The following is a 24,998-nucleotide window of genomic DNA, read 5'->3' on the forward strand; positions in this document are numbered from 1 at the left end:
GAGAGAGATGAAGATACAAAGTGCTTTACAAAAAAAAAAGTTAAACATGTTTACATTTACAAGAAAAAGGGATGAAAGGTAGAGGGAGAGAGACGAGGAGGTTAGACAGAGAGATAAGAGGGAGAGAGACGAGGAGGGTAGACAGAGAGATAAGGGGAGAGAGACGAGGAGGGTAGAGAGAGATGGGAGGGAGAGAGACGAGGAGGGTAGACAGAGAGATAAGAGGGAGAGAGACGAGGAGGGTAGACAGAGAGATAAGAGGGAGAGAGACGAGGAGGGTAGACAGAGAGATAAGAGGGAGAGAGACGAGGAGGGTAGACAGAGAGATAAGAGGGAGAGAGACGAGGAGGGTAGACAGAGAGATAAGAGGGAGAGAGACGAGGAGGGTAGACAGAGAGATGAGGAGGGAGAGACGAGGAGGGTAGACAGAGGATGGGAGAGAGGGAGAGAGACGAGGAGGGTAGACAGAGAGATAAGAGGGAGAGAGAGGAGGAGGGTAGACAGAGAGATAAGAGGGAGAGAGAACGAGGAGGGTAGACAGAGAGATAAGAGGGAGAGAGACGAGGAGGGTAGACAGAGAGATAAGAGGGAGAGAGACGAGGAGGGTAGACAGAGAGATGGGAGGAAGAGGGAGAGAGACGAGGAGGGTAGACAGAGAGATAAGAGGGAGAGAGATGAGGAGGGTAGACAGAGAGATAAGGAGGGTAGACAGAGAGATAAGAGGAGAGAGAAACGGAGAGAGAGGGTAGACAGAGGATAAGAGGGAGAGAGATGAGGAGGGTAGACAGAGAGATAAGAGGGAGAGAGACGAGGAGGGTAGACAGAGAGATAAGAGGGAGAGAGACGAGGAGGGTAGACAGAGAGATAAGAGGGAGAGAGAACGAGGAGGGTAGACAGAGAGATAAGAGGGAGAGAGACGAGGAGGGTAGACTAGAGAGATAGAGAGGGAGAGAAACGAGGAGGGTAGACAGAGAGATAAGAGGGAGGAAACGAGGAGGTAGACAGAGAGATAAGGGGAGAGAGACAGGAGGGTAGACAGAGGATAAGAGGGAGAGAGATGAGGAGGGTAGACAGAGAGATAAGAGGAGAGAAACGAGGAGGGTAGACAGAGCAGATGGGAGGGAGAGAGAGACAGAGAGATGGGAGGTAGAGGGAGGGTAGAGAGAGAGATAAGAGGGAGAGAAAGGAGGAGGGTAGACAGAGAGATAAGAGGATAAGAGAGAGATGAGGAGGGTAGACAGAGAGATAAGAGGGAGAGAGACGAGGAGGGTAGACTAAGAGATGAGAGGGAGAGAAACGAGGAGGGTAGACAAGAGATAAGGAGGGTAGACAGAGAGGGATGAGAGGGAGAGAAACGAGGAGGGTAGGACTGAGAGATGGGAGGGAGAGAAACGAGGAGGGTAGACAGAGAGAGAAGAGAGGAGAGAGAGGAGGAGGGTAGACAGAGAGATGAGGAGGGAGAGAGAGAGAGGGTAGACAGAGAGAGGAAGAGGGAGAGAGAGAGGAGGGTAGACAGAGAGATGAAGAGGGAGAGACAGGAGGGTAGACAGAGATAAGAGGGAGAGAGAGAGGAGGGTAGACAGAGAGATAAGGGGAGAGAAGAGGAGGGTAGACAGAGATGAGGGAGAGAGAAGAGGGAGATAGAGACGAGGAGGGTAGACAGAGAGATGGGAGGAAGAGGGAGAGAGACGAGGAGGGTAGACAGAGATAAGAGGGAGAGAAACGAGGAGGGTAGACAGAGATGAGAGGGAGAGAGATGAGGAGGGTAGACTGAGAGATAAGAGGGAGAGAGGAGAGACTAAGAGATGAGGGTAGACAGAGAGATGGGAGGAAGAGGGGTAGGACTGAGAGATGGGAGGAGGGAGAGATGAGGAGGGGTAGACAGAGAGATGGGAGGAAGAGGGAGAGAGAGATGAGGGTAGACAGAGAGATGAGAGGGAGAGAGAGAGAGGGTAGACAGAGATGAAGAGGGAGAGAAACGAGGAGGGTAGACAGAGAGATAAGAGGAGAGATGAGGGGGTAGAGAGAGGGAGGAAGAGGGAGAGAGACGAGGAGGGAGGAGAGGGAGGGAGAGTGGGAGGAACAGAGGGGAGAGACGAGGAGGGTAGACAGAGAGATAGGAGGAGTAAGAGAGAGATGAGAGGGTGAGATGAGGGTGAGAGACAGAGAGGATGGGAGGAAGAGGGAGAGAGATGAGGAGGGTAGACAGAGAGACGAGGAGGGTAGAGATGGGAGGAGAGAGATAAGGAGGGAGAGAGAGAGGAGGGTAGAGGGAGAGAGATGAGGGAGACAGAGATGAGGAGGGTAGACAGAGAGATGAGGAGGGTAGACAGAGTAGAGGAAGAGGGAGAGACGAGGAGGGTAGACAGAGATGGGGAGAGAGAGAGGGGGTAGAGAGAGATGAGGAGGGTAGACAGAGAGATGAGAGGGAGAGAGATGAGGAGGAAGGGTAGACAGATGGGAGGGTAGGAAGGAGAGATAAGAGGGAGAGAGATGAGGAGGGTAGACAGAGAGATGAGGAGGTACACAGAGAGATGAGGAGGGTAGACAGAGAGATGAGGAGGGAGAGAGATGAGGAGGGTAGACAGAGAGATAAGAGGGAGAGAGATGAGGAGGGTAGACAGAGAGACAAGGAGGGTAAACAGAGAGGCGAGGAGAGAAAGAAGGGGAATGACGTACGATTAACCCTTTGAATGCTTTCTTCTCGTTGATGCGGTAGAGGCCTTCTGTTGACGTGATCTTGATGTGTCTGATGTCCATGTTAAACCTGGAGGAGACAGAGTGAATGAGAATCAGTGTGTGAGAGAGGAAGATTGCCAGCTGTTAGACAGAGCCTTTCTGATTGGCCAGTAAGGAGGCAGGCTCACTTGAGGCTGATTGCGAACTCTCCTCCGTCTTTCTGGCGGACCAGAAACGTTCCGTCCGACCGTGAAATCAGGAGGTTCTTCGCCGCTGACCGGTCCATGTTCCCCGCAAACCTAGAACCCAAATCACTTAAATGACCAAACCTAGAACCCATTGCAGTTGCGTTAGAACAATACAAAACCTGTCCCATGATTGCTATCAATAACTATTTTCAAACACACATATCTAGAGCATCGGTATGAGTGATACCAGGTGGTACATATCTAGAGCATTGGTATGAGTGATACCAGGTGGTACATATCGAGAGCATCGGTATGAGTGATACCAGGTGGTACATATCTAGAACATCGGTATGAGTGATACCAGGTGGTGCATATCTAGAACATCGGTATGAGTGATACCAGGTGGTACATATCTAGAACATCGGTATGAGTGATACCAGGTGGTACATATCGAGAGCATTGGTATGAGTGATAACAGGTGGTACATATCTAGAACATCGGTATGAGTGATACCAGGTGGTACACATCTAGAACATCGGTATGAGTGATACCAGGTGGTACATATCTAGAACATCGGTATGAGTGATACCAGGTGGTGCATATCTAGAACATCGGAATGAGTGATACCAGGTGGTACACATCTAGAACATCAGAATGAGTGATACCAGGTGGTACACATCTAGAACATCAGTATGAGTGATACCAGGTGTAAATAGAATGGTATCATTACTCACCATAGGAAGTCGGATAGGTCGGGAGTTGGTCTCTGGGAAGAGAGGTCAGAGGTCAGACAGTTTTGAGAACACAACCCATGATTCCTGAAGCACTTAATAAAACGTATGTTGGTATTTCTATCAATACCAGACACGATGAAGCCGACACCTATAACGTGTAATCAACAACATGTATGTTGGTATTTCTATCAATACCAGACACGATGTAGCCGACACCTATAACGTGTAATCAACAACATGTATGTTGGTATTTCTATCAATACCAGACACGATGTAGCCGACACCTATAACATGTGTAATCAACAACATGTATGTTGGTATTTCCATCAATACCAGACACGATGAAGCCGACACCTATAACATGACATGTGTGATCAACAACATGTATGTTGGTATTTCTATCAATACCAGACACGATGAAGCCGACACCTATAACATGACATGTGTGATCAACAACATGTATGTTGGTATTTCCATCAATACCAGACACGGGAGTAGCCTAGGGGCGGCAGGGTAGCCTAGTGGTTAGAGTGTAGGGACGGCAGGGTAGCCTAGTGGTTAGAGCGTTGGACTAGTAACCGGAAGGTTGCAAGTTCAAACCCCCGAGCTGACAAGGTACAAATCGTTCTGCCCCTGAACAAGGCAGTTAACCCACTGTTCCCCGGTAGGCCGTCATTGAAAATAAGAATTTGTTCTTAACTGACTTGCCGAGTTAAATAAAGGTTCAAAATAATAAACTATGACATGTGTAATCAACTACAAGTCAGTGGTACTCACAGAGATGAAGGGCTGGACCTTACTGCAGGGGAACCAACCCATCTGACCAATCGTCACGTTCTTGCCCTGAGTGACACACACAGCAGACCAATCAGACGACTAGAACAACACGCCGTCTTACAGTGCCTCCTGTAGCACATTATTGTACAGAAATGATTTACTACAAAGTACATGTTACAATGGTATTACTCAATAATACGCAGAGAGAGAGAGAGATGCCAGAGAGAGATGCCAGAGAGATGAGAGAGAGAGAGATGCCAGAGAGAGAGATGAGAGAGAGAGAGATGCCAGAGAGAGAGAGAGAGAGAGAGATGCCAGAGAGAGAGATGCCAGAGAGAGAGAGAGGCAGACATGGCTCTCAAGAGAAGACAGGCTATGTGCTCACTGCCCACAAAATGAGGTGGAAACTGAGCTGCACTTCCTAACCTCCTGCCCAATGAATGACCATATTAGAGAGACATATTTCCCTCAGATTACACAGATCCACAAAGAATTAGAAAACAAATCCAATTTTGAAAAACTCCCATATCTACTGGGTGAAATTCCACAGTGTGCATCACAGCAGCAAGATGTGTGACCTGTTGCCACGAGAAAAGGGCAAACAGTGAAGAACAAACACCATTGTAAATACAACCCATATCTATGCTTATTTATTTTATCTTGTGTCCTTTACCATTTGTACATTGTTAAAACACTGTATATATATATAATATGACATTTGTAATGTCTTTATTCTTTTGAAACTTCTGTATGTGTAATGTTTACTGTTAATTTTTATTGTTTATTTCACTTTATATATTATCTACCTCACTTGCTTTGGCAATGTTGACACATGTTTCCCATGCCAATAAAGCCCTTGAATTGAATTGAATTGAATTGAGAGAGATGAGAGAGGGAGAGATGAGAGAGAGATGCCAGAGGGAGAGATGCCAGAGAGAGAGAGATGCCAGAGAGAGAGAGAGAGATGCCAGAGAGAGAGAGAGAGAGATGCCAGAGAGAGATGCCAGAGAGAGAGAGATGCCAGAGAGAGATGCCAGAGAGAGAGAGATGCCAGAGAGAGAGAGAGAGAGATGCCAGAGAGAGAGAGAGAGAGATGCCAGGGAGAGAGAGAGAGAGATGCCAGAACTGGACAAGAAACAGACACTCAGCACACAGGGGGACAAACACCTAACTGGAGGAGACAGCCTTCCCTCCCCCATACGCCCCACTAGACACTACGACAACATAACCAACAAAAACAGGTCACAACTGCAGCTCTGTCGGACGCTGGGTATGGACATAGTAAATGGTAGGCTTTGAGGGGACGCTGGGTATGTACATACTAAATGGTAGGCTTCGAGGGGACGCTGGGTATGGACATAGTAAATGGTAGGCTTCATGTACATAGTAAATGGTAGGCTTCAAGCGGAAGCTGGCTATGTACATAGTAAATGGTAGGCTTCAAGCGGAAGCTGGCTATGTACATAGTAAATGGTAGGCTTCGAGCGGACGCTGGGTATGTACATAGTAAATGGTAGGCTTCGAGGGGACGCTGGCTATGGACATAGTAAATGGTAGGCTTCGAGGGGACGCTGGGTATGTACATAGTAAATGGTAGGCTTCGAGGGGACGCTGGGTATGTACATAGTAAATGGTAGGCTTCGAGGGGACGCTGGGTATGGACATAGTAAATGGTAGGCTTCGAGGGGACGCTGGGTATGGCCATAGTAAATGGTAGGCTTCGAGGGACGCTGGGTATGTACATAGTAAATGGTAGGCTTCGAGGGGACGCTGGGTATGTACATAGTAAATGGTAGGCTTCGAGGGGACGCTGGGTATGGACATAGTAAATGGTAGGCTTCGAGGGGACGCTGGGTATGGCCATAGTAAATGGTAGGCTTCGAGGGGACGCTGGGTATGTACATAGTAAATGGTAGGCTTCGAGGGGACGCTGGGTATGGACATAGTAAATGGTAGGCTTCGAGGGGACGCTGGGTATGGCCATAGTAAATGGTAGGCTTCGAGGGGACGCTGGGTATGTACATAGTAAATGGTAGGCTTCGATGGGACGCTGGGTATGGACATAGTAAATGGTAGGCTTCGAGGGGACACTGGGTATGGACATAGTAAATGGTAGGCTTCGAGGGGACGCTGGGTATGGCCATAGTAAATGGTAGGCTTCGAGGGGATGCTGGGTATGGACATAGTAAATGGTAGGCTTCGAGGGGACGCTGGGTATGGACATTGTAAATGGTAGGCTTCGAGGGGACTCCTACGGTAAGTAGGAAACCTACAGCTCGTCCCAGTAGGACTGTAGATTACCACTGATATTCACAGTCAGCCCACTCACACCACTATCAGATAACAGCAACATCACAGTCTACTCGGACAGAGCAATACTCAACCATGAGGCATCAAAGCCGAAGGAACTGAGTAACATTAACAAATGCTATAGATGGAAGGATAGTTGTGTAGAAACCTAACAAAAAAACAAAACAATTAGGCAACAACAAATTCAATCCCTTTTAGACCTGGGCCCTGTCAGACCTGGGCCCTGTCAGACCTGGGCCCTGTCAGACCTGGGCCCTGTCAGACCCCTGGACCTGCCCTGTCAGACAGACCTGGGCCCTGACAGACCTCAGATCTGGGCCCTGTCAGACCTGGGCCATGACAGACCTGGGTCCTGTCAGACCTGGGCCCTGTCAGACCTGGGCCCTGACAGACCTGGGCCCTGTCAGACCTGGGCCCTGACAGACCTGGGCCCTGTCAGACCTGGGCCCTGTCAGACCTGGGCCCTGACAGACCTGGGTCCTGTCAGATCTGGGTCCTGACAGACCTGGGCCATGACAGACCTGGGCCCTGACAGACCTGGGTCCTGTCAGATCTGGGCCCTGACAGACCTGGGCCATGACAGATCTGGGTCCTGACAGACCTGGGCCCTGTCAGACCTGGGCCCTGTCAGACCTGGGCCCTGACAGACCTGGGCCCTGACAGACCTGGGCCCTGACAGTAAATTTCAGTAAGACCAAATAAAGGTCCAGTCGCCAGGACCACAAATACAAATTCCATCTAGACACCGTTGCCCTAGAGCACACAAAAAACTATACATACCTTGGCCTAAACATCCGCGCCACAGCGCCACATACACGAAGCTGTGAACCATCTGACAGACAAGACAAGAAGGGTATTCTATGCCATCAAAAGGAAAATAAAATTTGACATCCCAATTAGGATCTGGCTAAAAATACTTGAATCAGTTATAGAACCCATTGCCCTTTATGGTGGTGAGATCTCACCATATTGTCCTTTATGGTGGTGAGATCTCACCATATTGAGACTTTATGGTGGTGAGATCTCACCATATTGAGACTTTATGGTGGTGAGATCTCACCATATTGTCCTTTATGGTGGTGAGATCTCACCATATTGTCCTTTATGGTGGTGAGATCTCACCATATTGAGACTTTATGGTGGTGAGATCTCACCATATTGAGACTTTATGGTGGTGAGATCTCACCATATTGAGACTTTATGGTGGTGAGATCTCACCATATTGTCCTTTATGGTGGTGAGATCTCACCATATTGAGACTTTATGGTTGTGAGATCTCACCACATTGAGACTTTATGGTGGTGAGATCTCACCATATTGAGACTTTATGGTGGTGAGATCTCACCATATTGTCCTTTATGGTTGTGAGATCTCACCATATTGTCCTTTATGGTGGTGAGATCTCACCATATTGAGACTTTATGGTTGTGAGATCTCACCACATTGAGACTTTATGGTGGTGAGATCTCACCATATTGTCCTTTATGGTGGTGAGATCTCACCATATTGAGACATTATGGTTGTGAGATCTCACCATATTGAGACTTTATGGTGGTGAGATCTCACCATATTGAGACGACTTTATGGTTGTGAGATCTCACCATATTGTCCTTTATGGTGGTGAGATCTCACCATATTGAGACTTTATGGTGGTGAGATCTCACCATATTGTCCTTTATGGTGGTGAGATCTCACCATATTGAGACTTTATGGTGGTGAGATCTCACCATATTGAGACTTTATGGTGGTGAGATCTCACCATATTGTCCTTTATGGTTGTGAGATCTCACCATATTGTCCTTTATGGTGGTGAGATCTCACCATATTGAGACTTTATGGTGGTGAGATCTCACCACATTGAGACTTTATGGTGGTGAGATCTCACCATATTGAGACTTTATGGTGGTGAGATCTCACCATATTGTCCTTTATGGTTGTGAGATCTCACCATATTGTCCTTTATGGTGGTGAGATCTCACCATATTGAGACTTTATGGTTGTGAGATCTCACCACATTGAGACTTTATGGTGGTGAGATCTCACCATATTGAGACTTTATGGTTGTGAGATCTCACCATATTGAGACTTTATGGTGGTGAGATCTCACCATATTGTCCTTTATGGTGGTGAGATCTCACCATATTGTCCTTTATGGTGGTGAGATCTCACCATATTGAGACTTTATGGTGGTGAGATCTCACCATATTGAGACATTATGGTTGTGAGATCTCACCATATTGAGACTTTATGGTGGTGAGATCTCACCATATTGCCCTTTATGGTTGTGAGATCTCACCACATTGAGAATTTATGGTGGTGAGATCTCACCATATTGAGACTTTATGGTTGTGAGATCTCACCACATTGAGACTTTATGGTGGTGAGATCTCACCATATTGAGACTTTATGGTGGTGAGATCTCACCATATTGTCCTTTATGGTTGTGAGATCTCACCATATTGTCCTTTATGGTGGTGAGATCTCACCATATTGAGACTTTATGGTTGTGAGATCTCACCACATTGAGACTTTATGGTGGTGAGATCTCACCATATTGAGACTTTATGGTGGTGAGATCTCACCATATTGTCCTTTATGGTGGTGAGATCTCACCATATTGAGACTTTATGGTGGTGAGATCTCACCATATTGAGACTTTATGGTGGTGAGATCTCACCATATTGTCCTTTATGGTGGTGAGATCTCACCATATTGTCCTTTATGGTGGTGAGATCTCACCATATTGAGACTTTATGGTGGTGAGATCTCACCATATTGAGACTTTATGGTGGTGAGATCTCACCATATTGTCCTTTATGGTGGTGAGATCTCACCATATTGTCCTTTATGGTGGTGAGATCTCACCATATTGAGACTTTATGGTGGTGAGATCTCACCATATTGTCCTTTATGGTGGTGAGATCTCACCATATTGAGACTTTATGGTGGTGAGATCTCACCATATTGTCCTTTATGGTGGTGAGATCTCACCATATTGAGACTTTATGGTGGTGAGATCTCACCATATTGAGACTTTATGGTTGTGAGATCTCACCATATTGAGACTTTATGGTGGTGAGATCTCACCATATTGTCCTTTATGGTGGTGAGATCTCACCATATTGTCCTTTATGGTGGTGAGATCTCACCATATTGAGACATTATGGTTGTGAGATCTCACCATATTGAGACTTTATGGTGGTGAGATCTCACCATATTGCCCTTTATGGTTGTGAGATCTCACCATATTGTCCTTTATGGTGGTGAGATCTCACCACATTGAGACTTTATGGTGGTGAGATCTCACCATATTGAGACTTTATGGTGGTGAGATCTCACCATATTGTCCTTTATGGTTGTGAGATCTCACCATATTGTCCTTTATGGTGGTGAGATCTCACCACATTGAGACTTTATGGTGGTGAGATCTCACCATATTGAGACTTTATGGTTGTGAGATCTCACCATATTGTCCGTTATGGTTGTGAGATCTCACCATATTGTCCTTTATGGTGGTGAGATCTCACCATATTGTCCTTTATGGTGGTGAGATCTCACCACATTGAGACTTTATGGTGGTGAGATCTCACCATATTGTCCTTTATGGTGGTGAGATCTCACCACATTGAGACTTTATGGTGTGAGATCTCACCATATTGAGACTTTATGGTGGTGAGATCTCACCATATTGAGACTTTATGGTGGTGAGATCTCACCATATTGAGACTTTATGGTGGTGAGATCTCACCATATTGTCCTTTATGGTGGTGAGATCTCACCATATTGTCCTTTATGGTGGTGAGATCTCACCATATTGAGACTTTATGGTGGTGAGATCTCACCATATTGAGACTTTATGGTGGTGAGATCTCACCATATTGAGACTTTATGGTTGTGAGATCTCACCATATTGTCCTTTATGGTGGTGAGATCTCACCATATTGAGACATTATGGTTGTGAGATCTCACCATATTGAGACTTTATGGTGGTGAGATCTCACCATATTGTCCTTTATGGTGGTGAGATCTCACCATATTGAGACTTTATGGTGGTGAGATCTCACCATATTGAGACTTTATGGTGGTGAGATCTCACCATATTGAGACTTTATGGTGGTGAGATCTCACCATATTGAGACTTTATGGTGGTGAGATCTCACCATATTGTCCTTTATGGTGGTGAGATCTCACCATATTGAGACTTTATGGTGGTGAGATCTCACCATATTGTCCTTTATGGTGGTGAGATCTCACCATATTGAGACTTTATGGTTGTGAGATCTCACCATATAGAGACTTTATGGTTGTGAGATCTCACCACATTGAGACTTTATGGTGGTGAGATCTCACCATATTGTCCTTTATGGTGGTGAGATCTCACCATATTGTCCTTTATGGTGGTGAGATCTCACCATATTGAGACATTATGGTTGTGAGATCTCACCATATTGAGACTTTATGGTGGTGAGATCTCACCATATTGTCCTTTATGGTTGTGAGATCTCACCATATTGTCCTTTATGGTGGTGAGATCTCACCACATTGAGACTTTATGGTGGTGAGATCTCACCATATTGAGACTTTATGGTGGTGAGATCTCACCATATTGTCCTTTATGGTTGTGAGATCTCACCATATTGTCCTTTATGGTGGTGAGATCTCACCATATTGAGACTTTATGGTGGTGAGATCTCACCATATTGAGACTTTATGGTTGTGAGATCTCACCATATTGTCCTTTATGGTGGTGAGATCTCACCATATTGTCCTTTATGGTGGTGAGATCTCACCATATTGTCCTTTATGGTGGTGAGATCTCACCATATTGAGACTTTATGGTGGTGAGATCTCACCATATTGTCCTTTATGGTGGTGAGATCTCACCATATTGAGACTTTATGGTTGTGAGATCTCACCACATTGAGACTTTATGGTGGTGAGATCTCACCATATTGAGACTTTATGGTTGTGAGATCTCACCATATTGAGACTTTATGGTTGTGAGATCTCACCATATTGTCCTTTATGGTGGTGAGATCTCACCATATTGTCCTTTATGGTGGTGAGATCTCACCACATTGAGACTTTATGGTGGTGAGATCTCACCATATTGAGACTTTATGGTGGTGAGATCTCACCATATTGAGACTTTATGGTGGTGAGATCTCACCATATTGTCCTTTATGGTGGTGAGATCTCACCATATTGAGACATTATGGTTGTGAGATCTCACCATATTGAGACTTTATGGTGGTGAGATCTCACCATATTGCCCTTTATGGTTGTGAGATCTCACCATATTGAGACTTTATGGTGGTGAGATCTCACCATATTGTCCTTTATGGTTGTGAGATCTCACCACATTGAGACTTTATGGTGGTGAGATCTCACCATATTGAGACTTTATGGTGGTGAGATCTCACCATATTGTCCTTTATGGTTGTGAGATCTCACCATATTGTCCTTTATGGTGGTGAGATCTCACCATATTGTCCTTTATGGTGGTGAGATCTCACCATATTGAGACTTTATGGTGGTGAGATCTCACCATATTGTCCTTTATGGTGGTGAGATCTCACCATATTGAGACTTTATGGTGGTGAGATCTCACCATATTGTCCTTTATGGTGGTGAGATCTCACCATATTGAGACTTTATGGTTGTGAGATCTCACCATATTGAGACTTTATGGTGGTGAGATCTCACCATATTGAGACTTTATGGTGGTGAGATCTCACCATATTGTCCTTTATGGTGGTGAGATCTCACCATATTGTCCTTTATGGTGGTGAGATCTCACCATATTGAGACATTATGGTTGTGAGATCTCACCATATTGAGACTTTATGGTGGTGAGATCTCACCATATTGAGACCTTTATGGTGGTGAGATCTCACCATATTGTCCTTTATGGTGGTGAGATCTCACCATTTGAGACTTTATGGTGGTGAGATCTCACCATATTGAGACTTTATGGTGGTGAGATCTCACCATATTGTCCTTTATGGTTGTGAGATCTCACCATATTGTCCTTTATGGTGGTGAGATCTCACCATATTGAGACTTTATGGTGGTGAGATCTCACCATATTGAGACTTTATGGTTGTGAGATCTCACCATATTGTCCTTTATGGTGGTGAGATCTCACCATATTGAGACTTTATGGTGGTGAGATCTCACCATATTGTCCTTTATGGTGGTGAGATCTCACCATATTGAGACTTTATGGTTGTGAGATCTCACCATATTGTCCTTTATGGTGGTGAGATCTCACCATATTGAGACTTTATGGTTGTGAGATCTCACCATATTGAGACTTTATGGTGGTGAGATCTCACCATATTGAGACTTTATGGTTGTGAGATCTCACCATATTGAGACTTTATGGTTGTGAGATCTCACCATATTGTCCTTTATGGTGGTGAGATCTCACCATATTGTCCTTTATGGTGGTGAGATCTCACCACATTGAGACTTTATGGTGGTGAGATCTCACCATATTGAGACTTTATGGTGGTGAGATCTCACCATATTGAGACTTTATGGTTGTGAGATCTCACCATATTGTCCTTTATGGTGGTGAGATCTCACCATATTGAGACATTATGGTTGTGAGATCTCACCATATTGAGACTTTATGGTGGTGAGATCTCACCATATTGCCCTTTATGGTTGTGAGATCTCACCACATTGAGACTTTATGGTGGTGAGATCTCACCATATTGAGACTTTATGGTTGTGAGATCTCACCACATTGAGACTTTATGGTGGTGAGATCTCACCATATTGAGACTTTATGGTGGTGAGATCTCACCATATTGTCCTTTATGGTGGTGAGATCTCACCATATTGAGACTTTATGGTGGTGAGATCTCACCATATTGAGACTTTATGGTGGTGAGATCTCACCATATTGTCCTTTATGGTGGTGAGATCTCACCATATTGAGACTTTATGGTTGTGAGATCTCACCATATTGTCCTTTATGGTGGTGAGATCTCACCATATTGAGACTTTATGGTTGTGAGATCTCACCACATTGAGACTTTATGGTTGTGAGATCTCACCATATTGTCCGTTATGGTTGTGAGATCTCACCATATTGTCCTTTATGGTGGTGAGATCTCACCATATTGAGACTTTATGGTGGTGAGATCTCACCATATTGAGACTTTATGGTGGTGAGATCTCACCATATTGAGACTTTATGGTGGTGAGATCTCACCATATTGAGACTTTATGGTGGTGAGATCTCACCATATTGTCCTTTATGGTGGTGAGATCTCACCATATTGTCCTTTATGGTGGTGAGATCTCACCATTGTCCTTTATGGTGGTGAGATCTCACCATTTGAGACTTTATGGTGGTGAGATCTCACCATATTGAGACTTTATGGTGGTGAGATCTCACCATATTGTCCTTTATGGTTGTGAGATCTCACCATATTGTCCTTTATGGTGGTGAGATCTCACCATATTGAGACTTTATGGTTGTGAGATCTCACCACATTGAGACTTTATGGTTGTGAGATCTCACCATATTGTCCGTTATGGTTGTGAGATCTCACCATATTGTCCTTTATGGTGGTGAGATCTCACCATATTGTCCTTTATGGTGGTGAGATCTCACCATATTGAGACTTTATGGTTGTGAGATCTCACCATATTGTCCTTTATGGTGGTGAGATCTCACCATATTGCCCTTTATGGTGGTGAGATCTCACCATATTGTCCTTTATGGTGGTGAGATCTCACCATATTGCCCTTTATGGTTGTGAGATCTCACCACATTGTCCTTTATGGTGGTGAGATCTCACCATATTGAGACTTTATGGTGGTGAGATCTCACCATATTGAGACTTTATGGTGGTGAGATCTCACCATATTGAGACTTTATGTTTGTGAGATCTCACCATATTGAGACTTTATGGTTGTGAGATCTCACCACATTGTCCTTTATGGTTGTGAGATCTCACCATATTGTCCTTTATGGTTGTGAGATCTCACCATATTGAGACTCTGCATGCAGTACTCTGCAAAAACATCCTCTGTGTACAACGTAAAACACCAAATAATGCATGACTATACCCACTAATTATCAAAATCCAGACAAGAGCTGTTAAATTCCACAACCAGAACAGCAACACGATTATACCCAACCAAATCATGAGAAAACAAAAAGAGAATTACTTGACACATTGGAAAGAATTTATCAAAAAACAGCTACCCGATGTATGACCATATTAGAGACACATATTTCCCTCAGATTACACAGACCCACAAAGAATTCGAAAACAAATCCAATTTTGATAAACTCCCATATCTACTGGGTGAAATACCACAGTGTGCCATCACAGCAGCAAGATTTGTGACCTGTTGCCACAAGAAAAGAGCAACCAGTGAAGAACAAACACCCCCAATAAAATTCATTTGAAGGAAAGAGAGAGAGAGAGAGAGAGAGAGAGAGAGAGAGAGAGAGAGAGAGAGAGAGAGAGAGAGAGAGAGAGAGAGAGAGGCGGTATCTCCACCCTCCCACACACTCATACTACAGGAAGCATGCTCTGCCTGCACCGTGTGTGTGTGCGTGTGTGTGCGTGTGTGTGTGTGTGCGTGTTTCACCTCCCACCACGTTAGGTCGGCATCGGCTCTTGTCAGTTCGATGACATCACCCATGGAGAGGTGCAGTGGTTGGCCGAACGCTACAGGGGGCGGAGGTAAACCATAGTACTCCTGACACACCTCCATTGTAGGAAGGCCTGAGAGAGAGAGAGAGAGAGAGAGAGAGAGAGAGAGAGAGAGAGAGAGAGAGAGAGAGAGAGATTTGTTCAATTCTACAACCACCTAAAAGGAAGTGATTCCCAAACCTGCCATCACCTACAGAGAGATGAACCTGGAGAAGAGTCCCCTAAGCAACCTGTTCCTGGGGCTCTGTTCACAAACACACCCCACAGAGCCCCAGGACAGCAACACAATTAGACCAAATCAAATCATGAGAAAACAAAAAGATAATTACTTGACACATTGGAAAGAATGAACAAAAAACCAGAGCAAACTAGAATGCTATTTGGCCCTAAACAGAGAGTACACAGTGGCAGAATACCTGACCACTGTGACTGACCCAAACATCATTATAACACTGTACATAGATATATGAAATGTGAAATGTGTATATTTCTTCGAAACGTGTGAGTGTAGGCCTCCCGGGTGGCGCAGTGGTTAAGGGCGCTGTACTGCAGCGCTAGGTGTGCCACCAGAGACTCTGGGTTCGCGCCCAGGCTCTGTCGTAACCAGCCGCGACCGGGAGGTCCGTGGGGCGACGCACAATTGGCCTAGCGTCGTCCGGGTTAGGGATGGCTTGGCCGGTAGGGATATCCTTGTCTCATCGCGCACCAGTGACTCCTGTGGCGTGCCGGGGGCAGTGTGCGCTAACCAAGGTTGCCAGGTGCACGGTGTTTCCTACGACACATTGGTGCGGCTGGCTTCCGGGTTGGATGCGCGCTGTGTTAAGAAGCAGTGCGGCTTGGTTGGGTTGTGTATCGGAGGACGCATGACTTTCGACCTTCGTCTCTCCCGAGCCTGTACGGGAGTTGTAGCGATGAGACAAGATAGTAGCTACTAAAAACAATTGGATACCATTGGGGAGAAAAAAAGAAACGTGTGAGTGTAATGTTTACTGTTCATTTTTTATTTGTTTATTTCACTTTTGTTTAGTATCTACCTCACTTGCTTTGACAATGTTAACGTATGTTTCCCATGCCAACATGCCAATAAAGCCCCTTGATTTGAATTGAATTGAGTTGAGTTAAAAAACGTTCCCATTCTAATCTAATCCCAACTTGATTCAGTTCTATAATGTTACTCTACTTCTGGGATCCTCACCTGGACTGGCTTGTCTGTGAGGAGCTGACTTCTTATTCTGTAGGAACAAGAAAGGTCACAGATATACAATCAGCTAGAACAGACCCACAGATATACAACCAACTAGAACAGACCCACAGATATACAACCAACTAGAACAGACAACACATTCCAGAGGGGTATACTACAAAGCAGGATCAATGAGTTAGCCAGCTGACTTTGATAAACATCCATAAATAACTCTAGATGTTCTGGTTCACTAAGCTTATCAGAAGGGAACCATGCCACTCTCCCAGTAGCTTGGCTGGTGAGTAAAACCCTGGGAATTCAGACAGACAAAGAGGTCTAATGAACTTCCTCATGTATTGATGTGATGTGTTTAGGTGAGCGGACACCTGGGGGGGGTGGCGATTGATCTGTGAGTCGTCCTTCGTGCCCACCTCTCATACCCTATAATTCTTGTATCTTTCTTTGTGTGACTAATTTGCATACAGGTCCTGATTGGCCGATGAGGGTCAACCCTGATTAGAACCAGCTGCTGCTCATCTGTTGTTCTTTTCAAATGCTGTTTTGAATGCAAATGAAAGTGTACCTCCTGTACACACTGAAGAAGACTGTAGAGCCACAACGTCTCTGATGCAGTAAAACCCTGAATAATGAAGTAAACTTAACAAGACATATTATTGAGTAGGAACCCATTACACTGAAGGAGAGTCACCAGACATATTATTGAGTAGGATCCCATTACACTGAAGGAGAGTCACCAGACATATTATTGAGTAGGAACCCATTACACTGAAGGAGAGTCACCAGACATATTATTGAGTAGGATCCCATTACACTGAAGGAGAGTCACCAGACATATTATTGAGTAGGATCCCATTACACTGAAGGAGAGTCACCAGACATATTATTGAGTAGGATCCCATTACACTGAAGGAGAGTCACCAGACATATTATTGAGTAGGAACCCATTACACTGAAGGAGAGTCACCGGACATATTATTGAGTAGGAACCCATTACACTGAAGGAGAGTCACCAGACATATTATTGAGTAGGAACCCATTACACTGAAGGAGAGTCACCAGACATATTATTGAGTAGGATCCCATTACACTGAAGGAGAGTCACCAGACATATTATTGAGTAGGATCCCATTACACTGAAGGAGAGTCACCAGACATATTATTGAGTAGGATCCCATTACACTGAAGGAGAGTCACCAGACATATTATTGAGTAGGAACCCATTACACTGAAGGAGAGTCACCAGACATATTATTGAGTAGGATCCCATTACACTGAAGGAGAGTCACCAGACATATTATTGAGTAGGAACCCATTACACTGAAGGAGAGTCACCAGACATATTATTGAGTAGGATCCCATTACACTGAAGGAGAGTCACCAGACATATTATTGAGTAGGATCCCATTACACTGAAGGAGAGTCACCAGACATATTATTTAGTAGGATCCCATTACACTGAAGGAGAGTCACCAGACATATTATTGAGTAGGATCCCATTACACTGAAGGAGAGTCACCAGACATATTATTGAGTAGGATCCCATTACACTGAAGGAGAGTCACCAGACATATTATTTAGTAGGATCCCATTACACTGAAGGAGAGTCACCAGACATATTATTGAGTAGGATCCACTGAAGGAGAGTCATTACACTGAAGGAGAGTCACCAGACATATTATTGAGTAGGATCCCATTACACTGAAGGAGAGTCACCAGACATATTATTGAGTAGGATCCCATTACACTGAAGGACATATTATTGAGTCACCAGACATATTATTGAGTAGGATCCCATTACACTGAAGGAGAGTCACCAGACATATTATTGAGTAGGATCCCATTACACTGAAGGAGAGTCACCAGACATATTATTGAGTAGGATCCCATTACACTGAAGGAGAGTCACCAGACATATTATTGAGTAGGATCCCATTACACTGAAGGAGAGTCACCAGACATATTATTGAGTAGGATCCCATTACACTGAAGGAGAGTCACCAGACATATTATTTAGTAGGATCCCATTACACTGAAGGAGAGTCACCAGACATATTATTGAGTAGGATCCCATTACACCTCTTTGTTTTTCACTGAGAAAGCTTCACTTAAGTTTGTGTTTTTGGTTGTTGATTCAGTTAGACCATGTTCCCCAAGGTCAGTGAATTGAGAGAGAGAGAGACAGAAAGAAGTGAGAGGCCATTCAAGCTGGTCACCAGGACGACAAGTAACCCCCCCTCCCAACAACCTCTCTGATTCAGAGGTTTGGGTTGAATGCATTGATTTGTTCAACTGACTAGGTATCCCCTTTTTCCATCCTCACAATACATCTGTTATTTCAGAATATCTAGACAGGTTGGCTATTGACCCTGCTTTGTAGTACCCCCCCCCCTCAGCTGTACAAGTTCCTGCCGTAAAGTGTTCCTAGCTCACACAGTCATTACTCAGTAGTATAGTGACACGCTGCCAGATAAAGAGCCTCTGAAAGGAGCCCTACCTTCTTCACGTTCCCTGAGTGGTCTGAAATACAAAGCACAACACAGCTGAGTGTACAACACTACACACACCTGCAGAAAACATAGTGTCAAAGAAAACACACACACACACCACACACACACACACAGACGCACACACACACACACCTGCAGAAAACATACAGTCAAAGAAAACACACACACACAGACGCACGCACGCACGCACGCACGCACGCACGCACGCACGCACACACACACACACACACACACTCTCTCTACCTGAGTTGCGTCCGCAGCCTGGTACTCTTCCCAGACATTCTTTATGAGCGGCCATTCTGCAACGACTACAACGATACCCCTGGAAGAATATCCCCCTGAGAGACAGAGAAGGAGGGAGGGAGGGAGACTTTGTATGTTGTCTACCTCACTTGCTTTGGCAATGTTAACACATGTTTCCCATGCCAATAAAGCCCTTGAATTGAATTGAATTGAATTGAGAGAAGGAGGGAGGGAGAGGGGGAGAGAGGGAGAATAGAGAGAGAGAAGGAGGGGAGGGAGGGAGGGAGGGAGGGAGGGAGGGAGGGAGGGAGGGAGAAGGGAGGAGGGAGGGAGGGAGGGAGAGAGTATAGAGAGAGAAGGAAGGATAGAGAGAGAAAGAGAGAGAGATGGAGAGAAGGAGGGAGAGAGAGAGAGAGAAGGAGGGAGGGAGAGAGTATAGAGAGAGAAGGAAGGATAGAGAGAGAGATGGAGAGAAGGAGGAAGGGAGAGAGTATAGAGAGAGAAGGAGGGAGGGAGAGAGTATAGAGAGAGAGAGGGAGGGAAGGAGAGAGTATAGAGAGAGAAGGAAGGAGAGCGAGAGAGAGAAGGAGGGAGGGAGCGAGTATAGAGAGAGAAGGAGCGAGGGAGCGAGAATAGAGAGAGAAGGAGCGAGGGAGCGAGTATCGAGAGAGAAGGAGGGAGAGAGTATAGAGAGAGAAGGAAGGAGAGAGAGAAGGAGGGGGGGAGCGAGTATAGAGAGAGAAGGAGGGAGGGAGAGAGTATAGAGAGAGAAGGAAGGAGAGAGAGAGAAAGAGAGAGAAGGAGGGAGCAAGTATAGAGAGAGAAGGAAGGAGAGAGAGAGAGAGAGAGAGAGGACAGAGACAGAGAGAGAGAGAAGGAGGGGGGAGCAAGTATAGAGAAAGAAGGAATGAGAGAGAGAGAAAGAGAGAGAAGGAGAGAGACAGAGAGAGAGAGAAGGAGGGGAGGAGCGAGTATAGAGAGAGAAGGAAGGAGAGAAAGCAAAAGAGAGAGAAGGAGAGAGAGAGAGGAGAAGGGAGGGAGTATATAGAGAGAAATTAAAGAGAGAGAGGAGGGAGAGAGAGAGATTAAAGAGAGACAGAGATTAACCAGTGAAGAACACACACCATTGTAAATACAACCCATATTTATGCTTATGTATTTTATCTTGTGTCCTTTACCATTTGTACATTGTTAAAACACTGTATATATATAATATGACATTTGTAATGTCTTTATTGTTTTGAAACTTCTGTATGTGTAATGTTTACTGTTAATTTTTATTGTTTATTTCACTTTATATATTCACTTTATATATTATCTACCTCACTTGCTTTGGCAATGTTAACACCGCCTGGTATAGTGGTATAGAGGTCCTGGATGGCAGGCAGCTTATCCCCAGTGATGTACTGGGCCGTACGTACTACCGTCTGTAGTGCCTTGCGGTCGGAGGCAGAGCAGCTGCCATACCAGGCAGTGATGCAACCAGTCAAGATGCTCTCGATGGTGCACAAGGTGTGTGTGTGTGTGTGTGTGTGTGTGTGTGTGTGTGTGTGTGTGTGTGTGTGTGTGTGTGTGTGTGTGTACCTGAGGAGCATACTGCAGGCCTTGCAGGAGGTGGTATCTTCAAAGCAGTGCATCTGGAAGTCATGACTGTTGGCAGTACAGTTCTCTGGACACATGTTGGACCTGCGGATCAATCAAACAATCAACCAACCAAATAAATCCACCAGTCAGTCAGTCTATCCATTAGTCAATCCCTCCCTCCCTCCATCCATGCACTATTGTATGACTCACAGGGCCATCTCAAACTGCTCCAGCCATTTCTTCTTGAGATCTCTGGTCTTGAAGAAAAGGTCGTATCCTGACTTCCCATAACAGTCTATAAGCAGGAAAAAATGTGACCACTACACACACACACACACACACACACACACACACACACACACACACACACACACACGGGATAAGTTTAGTACAAAATGTGGGGAGAGGAAAATAAAAGACAAGACAAGTGTAGGAGGAGAAGACGAGAAGGAAGAGAAGAGGAGGAGAAGAGAAGGAGAAGACAAGAGGAGGAGGAGAAGACGAGAAGAGAAGAGAAGAGAAGAAGAGGAGAAGAGAGGAGAAGACAAGAGGAGGAGGAGAAGACGAGAAGAGAAGAGAAGAGGAGGAGAAGAGAAGGAGAAGACAAGAGGAGGAGGAGAAGACGAGAAGAGAAGAGAAGAGGAGGAGAAGAGAAGGAGAAGACGAGAAGAGAAGAGAAGACGAGAAGAGAAGAGAAGAGGAGGAGAAGAGAAGGAGAAGACGAGAAGAGAAGAGAAGAGGAGGAGAAGAGAAGGAAAAGACAAGACAAGAGAAGGAGGAGAAGACAAGAAGAGAAGGAAGAGCAGAGAAGAGAAGGAAGAAAAGAGGAAAGAAGAGGAGAAGGAGAAGACAAGAAAAGAGAAGGAGGAGAAGTCGAGAAGAGAAGGAAGAAAAGAGGAAAGAAGAGAGGAGGAGAAGGAGAAGACAAGAAAAGAGAAGGAGGAGAAGACGAGAAGAGAAGGAAGAGAAAAGGAGGGGAAGAGCAGAGAAGAGAAGAGGATGAGAAGAAGAGGAGGAGAAGAGCAGACTAAGCTACCTTCTTGCTGTCCTTCTCCCCGGTGGTCTCGTCTCGTAGCTGGTAGTACTGCAGGTCTATAATCTCCTTCAGTTCCATCGTCTCTCCACTCTTCTTCTTACACACTAGTATCGCCTTGTCAAACAGGAACGCATACCTGGCACACACACGCACACGCACGCACGCACGCACGCACGCACGCACACACACACACACACACACACACACACACACACACACACACACACACACACACCGTTGTAAAACACCAATACAGATCTCACACTCACGCATACTTGACCCCCCCCACACACACACACACACACACACACACACACACACACACACACACACACACACACACACACACACACACACACACCGTTGTAAAACACCAATACAGATCTCACACTCACGCATACCTGACCCCCCCCCCACACACACACACTGACACGCAATGTGACCCCCCACACACACACACTGACACACAATGTGACATCCCCCCACACACACACTGACACACTATGTGACCCCCCACACACACACACACCTGTCCTGTTTGGACTTCTTCTCTGAGGAGCTGATCTTCAGTTCTCCATCTATCTTGGGTCGTCCGTACAGAGCCAGAGACTGAGTCATGTTCTCTATAGACAACTGGAAGGTGGTGATCTGTTTGATGATCTCGTTGTCTCTCTTTACCTCGTTCACACACTGAGCCAGGTCCTGAAACACACACACACACACACACACACACACACACACACACACACACACACACACACACACACACACACACACACACACACACACACAGTTTACCCTTCCAGTAAAGTCTGTAAGAGGAACTCATGCTTGTCCTGTTCGTATCGGTAAAGTCTGGGAGAGGAACTCATGCTGGTCCTGTTAGTAAAGTCTGGGAGAGGCACTCATGCTGGTCCTGTTAGTAAAGTCTGGAAGAGGAACTCATGCTGGTCCTGTTAGTAAAGTCTGGGAGAGGAACTCATGCTGGTCCTGTTAGTAAAGTCTGGGAGAGGAACTCATGCTTGTCCTGTTAGTAAAGTCTGTAAGAGGAACTCATGCTGGTCCTGTTAGTAAAGTCTGGAAGAGGAACTCATGCTTGTCCTGTTAGTATCAGTAAAGTCTGGGAGAGGAACTCATGCTTGTCCTGTTAGTATCAGTAAAGTCTGGGAGAGGCACTCATGCTTGTCCTGTTAGTAAAGTCTGTAAGAGGAACTCATGCTGGTCCTGTTAGTAAAGTCTGGAAGAGGAACTCATGCTTGTCCTGTTAGTATCAGTAAAGTCTGGGAGAGGAACTCATGCTTGTCCTGTTAGTATCAGTAAAGTCTGGGAGAGGCACTCATGCTTGTCCTGTTAGTAAAGTCTGTAAGAGGAACTCATGCTGGTCCTGTTAGTAAAGTCTGGAAGAGGAACTCATGCTTGTCCTGTTAGTATCAGTAAAGTCTGGAAGAGGAACTCATGCTTGTCCTGTTAGTATCAGTGAAGCCTGGAAGAGGAACTCATGCTTGTCCTGTTAGTAAAGTCTGGAAGAGGAACTCATGCTGGTCCTGTTAGTATCAGTGAAGCCTGGAAGAGGACATCATGCTGGTCCTGTTAGTATCAGTGAAGCCTGGAAGAGGAAAGTCAACTCACTCTCATGGCGTCTAGAGCTGTCCGAAGGTTTTCTTTCTCTGTATTGCTGGAGGTGTGTTTCACCAGCTCCTGGTAATCACATTATTAACACCATTACTAACACTATCACACTATTAACACTATTACTAACACTATCACACTATCACACTATCACACTATCACATTATTAACACTATCACACTATCACACTATTAACACTATTATTAACACTATCACACTATTAACACTATTAACACTATTAACACTATCACACTATTACATTATCACACTATTATTAACACTATCACACTATTAACACTATTAACACTATCACACTATTAACACTATTAACATTATTATTAACACTATCACACTATTAACACTATCACACTATTAACACTATCACACTATTAACACTATCACACTATTAACACTATCACACTATTAACACTATTAACATTATTATTAACACTATTAACACTATCACACTATTAACACTATCACACTATTAACACTATCACACTATTAACACTATCACACTATTAACACTATTATTAACACTATCACACTATTAACACTATCACACTATTAACACTATTAACACTATTAACACTATCACACTATTAACACTATCACACTATTAACACTATCACACTATTAACACTATCACACTATTAACACTATTAACACTATCACACTATTAACACTATTATTAACACTATCACACTATTAACACTATCACACTATTAACACTATCACACTATTAACACTATTATTAACACTATCACACTATTAACACTATCACACTATTAACACTATTAACACTATCACACTATTAACACTATCACACTATTAACACTATTAACACTATTAACACTATCACACTATTAACACTATCACACTATTAACACTATCACACTATTAACACTATTATTAACACTATCACACTATTAACACTATCACACTATTAACACTATCACACTATTAACACTATTAACACTATTAACACTATTAACACTATCACACTATTAACACTATCACACTATTAACACTATTAACACTATTAACACTATCACACTATTAACACTATTATTAACACTATCACACTATTAACACTATCACACTATTAACACTATTATTAACACTATCACTATTAACACTATTATTAACACTATCACACTATTAACACTATTAACACTATTAACACTATCACACTATTAACACTATTAACACTATCACACTATTAACACTATTAACACTATCACACTATAACACTATTAACACTATTAACACTATTAACACTATCACACTATTAACACTATCACACTATTAACACTATTAACACTATCACACTATCACACTACTAACACTATTAACACTATTAACACTATCACACTATTAACACTATCACACTATTAACACTATTAACACTATTAACACTATC

General features: G+C 44.4%; 1 protein-coding gene across 1 annotated transcript in view; it reads right to left on the bottom strand.

Moving 5' to 3' along the window:
* The window catches only part of LOC115127438 (proto-oncogene vav-like), an 83,841-nt gene that overhangs the window by 839 nt on the left and 58,004 nt on the right, over nt 1-24,998 (bottom strand). The window contains exons 13-26 of the mRNA XM_065002189.1: nt 23,576-23,644; nt 22,476-22,648; nt 21,947-22,082; nt 21,121-21,230; nt 20,911-21,012; nt 19,327-19,421; nt 19,071-19,093; nt 16,568-16,604; nt 15,308-15,444; nt 4,379-4,444; nt 3,602-3,633; nt 2,868-2,978; nt 2,523-2,767; nt 2,177-2,222 (exon numbers count right to left, since the gene is read on the bottom strand). Coding sequence (XP_064858261.1) covers nt 2,177-2,222; nt 2,523-2,767; nt 2,868-2,978; nt 3,602-3,633; nt 4,379-4,444; nt 15,308-15,444; nt 16,568-16,604; nt 19,071-19,093; nt 19,327-19,421; nt 20,911-21,012; nt 21,121-21,230; nt 21,947-22,082; nt 22,476-22,648; nt 23,576-23,644 — 1,382 coding nt within the window. The remainder of the gene's footprint in view (nt 1-2,176; nt 2,223-2,522; nt 2,768-2,867; nt 2,979-3,601; nt 3,634-4,378; nt 4,445-15,307; nt 15,445-16,567; nt 16,605-19,070; nt 19,094-19,326; nt 19,422-20,910; nt 21,013-21,120; nt 21,231-21,946; nt 22,083-22,475; nt 22,649-23,575; nt 23,645-24,998) is intronic.

This window comes from Oncorhynchus nerka, linkage group LG15, assembly GCF_034236695.1.
Source record: "Oncorhynchus nerka isolate Pitt River linkage group LG15, Oner_Uvic_2.0, whole genome shotgun sequence".
In the NCBI taxonomy this organism is placed as follows: domain Eukaryota; kingdom Metazoa; phylum Chordata; class Actinopteri; order Salmoniformes; family Salmonidae; genus Oncorhynchus; species Oncorhynchus nerka.